At 35.8% G+C, this 7316-nt stretch overlaps 2 protein-coding genes across 2 annotated transcripts in view; one reads left to right on the forward strand and one right to left on the reverse strand.

The window, feature by feature from the left end:
* Positions 1–7049, forward strand: part of BBS7 (Bardet-Biedl syndrome 7) — a 55301-nt gene extending 48252 nt beyond the window's left edge. The window contains 4 exon segments of the mRNA XM_050792630.1: positions 2805–2914; positions 3032–3135; positions 3269–3392; positions 5529–7049. Coding sequence (XP_050648587.1) covers positions 2805–2914; positions 3032–3135; positions 3269–3392; positions 5529–5662 — 472 coding nt within the window. The 3' untranslated portion in view covers positions 5663–7049.
* The window catches only part of LOC126955751 (signal peptidase complex subunit 2-like), a 705796-nt gene that overhangs the window by 268819 nt on the left and 429661 nt on the right, over positions 1–7316 (reverse strand). The window lies entirely within an intron of this gene.

Here is a 7316-nt window from a genome sequence, read left to right on the forward strand (position 1 = left end):
AGTATATAATTATTTTTTATTTTTTATTATATATTTTTTGAGACAGAGTCTCGCTCTGTCACCAGGCTGGAGTGCCGTGGCGCGATCTTGGCTCACTGCAACCTCCACTTCCTGGGTTCAAGTGATTCTCCTGCCTCAGCCTCCCAAGTAGTTGGGACTACAGGCATGTGCCACCATGCCCAGCTAATTTTTGTATTTTTAGTAGAGATAGGGTTTCACCATGTTGGCCAGGATGTTCTCGATCTCTTGACCTCATGATCTCCCTGCCTTGGCCTCCCAAAGTCTGGGATTACAGGCATGAGCCACCACGCCTGGCCCCTAATAATTTTTATATAAACTTATTTCTCTGCGTTAAACTTTATTTTTGTGGACAGTCTAATTTTAAATATTTTTGTATGTAGCCTCCAAGGACCTAAAACATAGTTTTGCACATAATAGATGCTCAACAGATGTTTTTCAGATGCCTGAATAAAATATATGTGTATGGAGGCAGTGTAGACGTATGTGCTTTGCAGGCAGATGTACTTAGATTTGAATCCTGGCTCTGTGACTTACCAGCTATGTGACCCTAGCTGGTTGCTTAACTCTCTGAGCTTCAGTTTTCTTTTCTGAAGAATGAAAATAATAGCACTTACTTTATTGAATTGTTATGATGATTAAAAGAAGATAACCATTTGAGTCATTCTATAGTACCTGGCACTATGTGTTTACTAAAGATCATCTGTTAAGATTAAAGACTAATAGAAATGTCATGATTTCTAAAACACAATTGAGATCAAAGTAGTAAGTGTATTATTCATTTCTAGAAAAAAAAATATCTTTTTTTTTTGTTTGTTTTGAGACAGGGTCTTACTCATCAGCCCAGGCTGGAGTGCAGTGTCGCAATCTTGGCTCACTGCAACCTCCTCCTCCCAGGCTCAAGTGATTCTCATGACTTAGCCTCCTGAGCAGCTGGAATTTTAGGAGTGTGCTACCACGCCTGGCTAATTTTTGTATTTTCAGTAGAGACAGGTCTCACCATGGCCAACATGAGGTCTTGAACTCCTGACCTCAAGTGATCTGCCTGCCTTGGCCTCCCAAAGTGCTGGGATTACAGGCGTGAGCCACTACACCAGGCCAAAGCAATTATCATTTGCATATAGCTAGTTGGCATACATCATTTGTGTGTGTGTGAAAACCAAATGAAAAGGCATTAACTATATGAAAGATGATATATATTAATTAGGAAACTTGGTCATCGTAAAAAGGAATCAAATGCAAGCAGCTTAACCAAATAAAATAAATTTATCATCTCACATAACTCAAAAGTCTAGCAGTAATCTGCCTCATGCACAACTGGATCAGTGGCTTAATTGATGTCATCAAGATTTTATCCCATGTTCAGTTCTGCTTTTATCTTTTCTTGGCTTTACCATGCAGTATTATGGCCACCAGCAGTTCCTAGAATCCAGTTGTATATATTTTCAGCTGCTATAGAACTTCTCTTGCCCACTAGCTCCAGTAAAAATCCCAGGATTGAGTATCATTGTCAAGCCATGAACCACTGTGGTCAGGGGTATGGAATGTACTGCTCAATGCTTCCTCCTGAAGTCCCATAAATAGATTGAGACCAATGCCACTGAAACTATATGGACTGAAGAGGGCAAGAGAAAGAGGAGTGGTACCCTAAAGAAAAATAACGATCCTGGCTGGGCGTGGTGGCTCATGCCTGTAATCCCAGCACTTTGGGAGGCCAAGGCGGGCGGATCACAAGTCCTGGAGATCGAGACCATCCTGGCCAACATGGTGGGATGCCATCGCTACTAAAAATACAAAAAAATTAGCTGGGTGTAGTGGCGCCTGCCTGTAATCCCAGCTACTTGGGAGGCTGAGGCAGGAGAATCGCTTGAACCCAGGAGGTGGAGATTGCAGTCAGTCGAGATCGCGCCCCTGCATTCCAGCCTGGCAACAGAGTGAGAGTCTGTCTCAAAAAAAGAAAAGAAAAATAACGGTCCTCTGACCATAAGCAGTGGCATTGGATGCTGAGCATGAAAAACAGCAGATTTCATTCTTACATATTTGATATCAGATTTCTTTTAAGGATAAAGCATATAGTCACATTGTAATTTGTGTGATTACATGAAAGAAAAACACACTTATGTAAGTAAGCAATTCTTTTTTTTTTTTTTTTTTTTTTGAGATGGAGTCTCGCTCTGTCACCCAGGCTAGAGTGCAGTGGCCGGATCTCAGCTCACTGCAAGCTCCGCCTCCCGGGTTTGCGCCATTCTCCTGCCTCAGCCTCCCGAGTAGCTGGGACTACAGGCGCCCGCCACCTCGCCCGGCTAGTTTTTTGTATTTTTTTAGTAGAGACGGGGTTTCACCGTGTTAGCCAGGATGGTCTCGATCTCCTGACCTCGTGATCCGCCCGTCTCGGCCTCCCAAAGTGCTGGGATTACAGGCTTGAGCCACCGCGCCCGGCCTATGTAAGTAAGCAATTCTAAGTGCATTTTATATATGTATATATATGAGGTTGGCTGTTGGAAATATTAGTGAAAAGTGAAGGTAAAAGTTGTTTTAAATGAAGTTTTTATACAAATTGTCACATCTTTAGGAGGCATATATCTTTAGTTTTACGAGTATATTCAGAAGCTGAATTAATATAATAGTAAAGGATTACATGTTTAAATTTGCTTTAATGATATATGTATACAAAAGAAATCTACAGTCAAATGAAATCTATACACTAAGTACTAATCATAAAATATATATGTACTGGACAATTTCCTGCTACAGCTGTTCTTTTAAAAAATATATTAATTTTATAGAAAAGGAGAGGGAGTTTTTAAATCTGACAACATTTCTACTATCTCCATCCTAAAAGATGTGCTTTCTAAAGAAGCTACAAAAAGGAAAATTAACCTCAACATATCATACGGTAAAGAAACAAACAAAATTAATAATTCTTTCTGATGTTTATTTTGTGTTGTTGTTACATTATTAATGTTTCTGATCAAAGTGATTTATCTAACTGCATCTGGTCACCTCCTTCTAGAGATAAATGAAGTATCAGTCCAACACACTTTAAAGCTAATCCACCCAAAGCTGGAGTACCAGTTGCTTTTGGCTAAGAAAGTGCAGTTAATTGATGCTCTAAAAGTAAGTACATGTGTTGTCGTGGACTGGTGATTATTATTTTAAGTCACAGGATTTCTAAAATTATCGTTACTTTAACATTACATTGGATTGAATTTTGAATATTAAGGTGCTTCTGTTTTTAATTTTAAATAAGGAATTGCAGATTCATGAGGGAAATATGAACTTTTTGATACCAGAATATCGCTGTATTCTAGAAGAGGCAGATCACCTACAGGAAGAATACAAAAAGCAACCTGCACATCTTGAAAGACTCTATGGTTAGTGGACCATTCTAGAATACCTTGCCATATTTCTTTTCAACTGGCTATTTCCCAAGGATCATATAAGAGAAGCTGGGCAGAAAGATAAAAAGATTACATCAGTCATGATTCATGAACCAGTCATGAATCAGTTGACAACCAATTTATTGCACAGGATATTTCTGTCTTTTGTCAAGCCACTTTTAATATTTAATTCTCTTACTTGATAAAATACAAGTATATTAAGAAATAAGTATACCGTGATGAATTAATCTATATATATGAACAAACCTGGTATAAAATGAATGTAATCTATGAACCTTTAGAGCTTAGACTGTATTTCACACAAATATTTGTCATGTTTTGTTGCTATTATGAAATATAAAAATGCAGCATTTAAAAATTTTAAGGCAAAATTTAATAAAGGATATACAGTATTCGTGTTGTGTCAATTTACAATTCCAAACTTACTTTGGTGGTGAGAAGTTGAATGTTTCACAAATTGTATTGAAACAGAGTAAAGGAGGTGAGGGGAGGGAAAGAAGGAGTGAGGAAGGAAGAAACAGCTTAAGACAAACAATTTTATTAGCAATCTTTACATAAGACCTGTTGTATATAGCACACTATTTACACTGTCTTCATAATCAGGTGAGATATTTAATCCTTACAATAGCTCTGCAACATTAAGTGGTATTATCTTCATTTTTCATACACTTTAACTGAAATCTGAGTCTAAGGAATTTGTTGTCACCTAGCAAGCTAGTGATAATGCCTGCATTAGAATCTTCTCACTCCAAAATGCATGCCTTTTACACTATGCCAAGTCTTCCATAGTCACTGTAGAGCCAATTGGTATCATTAGTCCACACTGATCCTTAAGCCTGCCTACTGAATTTCTTATTACATATCCAGAGACTTTCTCGCAAACTGTGGCTGTATTTAATGTCTTAACCTTTATTACATGGCAAGCACATGATCTCTTTTATCCTTGTAATAACTCATGAGATTGGCTGTACATAACATCACTGATTGCAAAATCCAGACAGCTTTGTAAATCAAAGTTTTTTTCATAAATAATTTGACAGCAAAATCTTGACTTAATCTGAATTAATTTAATAACAAAACTTGACTTAACCTGACAGGAGGTTTTTTTTTTTTTTTGAGACAGAGTCTTGCTTGGTCCCCAGGCTGGAGTCAGTGGTGCAATCTTGGCTCACTGCCACCTCTGCCCTCTGGGTTCAAGCAATTTTCCTGCCTCAGCCTCCTGAGTAGCTGGAATTACAGGTGCATGCCACCATGCCCAGCTAATTTTTTTGTACTTTTAGTAGAGACGGGGTTTCACCAGATTGGCCAGGCTGCTTTTAAACTCCTGACTTCGTGATCTGCCCACCTTAGCCTCCCAAAGTGCTGGGATTACAGGAGTGAGCCACGGTGCCCAGCCCGAAGTTATATCTTTTTTATTCCACTTAGTGCAAATATTCATCCATATATTTTGTGACAGAAATAGTACTATGTTTTGCTATTGAATGCTGCCACTCAGTCCCCTTGGGGTTAATACTATAGTATATTCCTTTCATTATCTTCCTAAAATAGGAAAAATTCTGAAATACATCTTGCATCAAGCTTTTTGGATAAAGGATTTACAGCTTGAATAATTCCTATTTTACATATGAGAAAACTCAAGGCGAAATGATTTGCCCAGATCTTTGAACTTAGGACTATTTGCCTTCAAGTCAAATCCCAAGAATGGTCAACATGTAGATGGAATATTTTAATTCAGATAAGCTGTTAAAAATAGAATCTGCCTACACTATGTCAAAATGGTCTGCTTGGTGGAGAAAAAAGATACCATTTGTTGTAATGTTATATATACTGATAGCAGTTCAAAAATGACCAGTAGTTGATTGTCTGAATTAATAGCTTGTAATCAATTGTTAAGAGGGTTATTAGGCAAACTATTTATATCTTGAAACTTATTTTAAAATCCCCCCAAAATGAATATTTCTAAAAACATCATGGCTTTTAGGTTTGTGTACATTAAATAATGGAATTACAGGTGCTTAAAAATAGATTATCAAGCAATTACTTTAGTGAAATACTGTGTAATTAAATATAACTAATCACTGACAGGAAATTTATGTTTTTTCTTTATAGGCATGATCACTGATCTTTTCATAGATAAATTTAAGTTCAAAGGCACCAATGTAAAAACTAAAGTACCCCTTCTATTGGAAATTCTGGACAGTTATGACCAAAATGCATTGATTTCATTCTTTGATGCAGCATGAAATACAAATAAGGTAAAGTCCCAAAGAAGTGGTCTGTTTAAATGAAAAATTTTAAAACAGAATTAGAAGTTAACTGTGTACATACTTTAATTTCAATTGCTTTTTTATATCTAAAAATATTTGAGATATAATGGCTTTTTAAAGTAATGCTTCTGTTTCTTTTGCCAAGTTGAACTTTCTAAAAGAGTTTTTATTTTTAAAACACAAATAGAATGATTTAAATAGGATTTTAATGAATTTTTGATAAGTGGCTGTTTTAATTTTTAAATTGAGAAGTAATATGTGGAAAATGAAAATATATGCAAATGTATTACAAGGTACATAAACACATAAATATATAAACTGCTTTATAGGTTTCAAAATGTATTTTTATATATTACCTTATTTGATCTTAACAACTGTTGTATAAGTTTGTCAAATCATATAAGAAAACTGATTCTCAGTGAAATTTTGCGATTAAGAGGACATGCTAGTACTTTATAAAGCTGGGACCAGAACCCAAGTACTGGTACTTGCTTTGTGTCCTGGTTACTATGTATGTTGCCAGCTAGTGGAAGTAACCTACCAATTATTTTTTCTAGGAGATAGGATTGATTTGCAACTGATTTTCCTTTTGCTTGGTGATGTTTTATGACTCTGCTGCAGTTTGTGGAAATGCTGGACTTGGCTCAGTGCTATAAATTGTAGTCAGGGAAATAAGAGCTTACACAGAGTCGGGGGATCTTAACTAGACATGCTGTAACCATGGAGCTATTCAAGCATGCTACACGTGAAGAGTGCAGAAATAGTGATGCCATCTTAGATTTTCCTACACCAGTATGATCTCTTTTTATCATATATGACATTAAGGCTACAGAAGTTTTGTACATTAATCTTAATTCATATTTATTAATTTCAAAGAAATATTGAAACGTCTTAAAATGGCATAAAGATAATGGAAAATAAGCTTTGTTTCAAGAAGGGCAGACTCACTAATTTTTTAGAAAACAATGCTTCTTAATGATATGCTATTATACTTACTAGGTACGTGCAAGCTTTGTATATAAATATTAAAATTTGTTACAGGCACATATATAGTTAAGAGAATTTTATTTTAATAAGATCATATTGTTTTTACTATATTTAAAGAAACTTTACTTCTGAAAGGAACATAATTATATCTAGGTCACTAGAATGTCATTGTATTTTTTGTTGGCTGCCACAGCTTGGGGAAAAATAGATAAAAATTAATGACTCTATTTGAATATTTTGTAATGCATTGTATATTTATTATATATATATCAACAGTAGTTCAAGGTGGCACTTAATTGCATCTTCATTAGGAAAAATAAAAAGCATAAAACACAATTTCTGGTTACTATGAATAAATGCCTAAATGTTAAGATGATATTACTACAGTCTGACACCTGAGTACTGTATTACTTACTATGTGAGCTCCGTGTTAATTTATGCACATTATTTAATCCTAATAACCGTTTGACTGTAGTTATTAGTCCCTATTAACAAATAAGAAAACGGAGAATCGGAGATACTGAAAAACGTGGTCCAGATTTTAGACCTTGGGAAAAAGTCACTTGAGCTAACTAGAGGTCCCAGAGCTAAAGGCTGGGCAGCCCAAATGATAGTCGCCAAAGTTTAATTCCGCTTAATTCCC

The sequence above is a fragment of the Macaca thibetana genome, chromosome 5 (genome assembly GCF_024542745.1).
Source record: "Macaca thibetana thibetana isolate TM-01 chromosome 5, ASM2454274v1, whole genome shotgun sequence".
Taxonomy (NCBI): Eukaryota; Metazoa; Chordata; class Mammalia; order Primates; family Cercopithecidae; genus Macaca; species Macaca thibetana.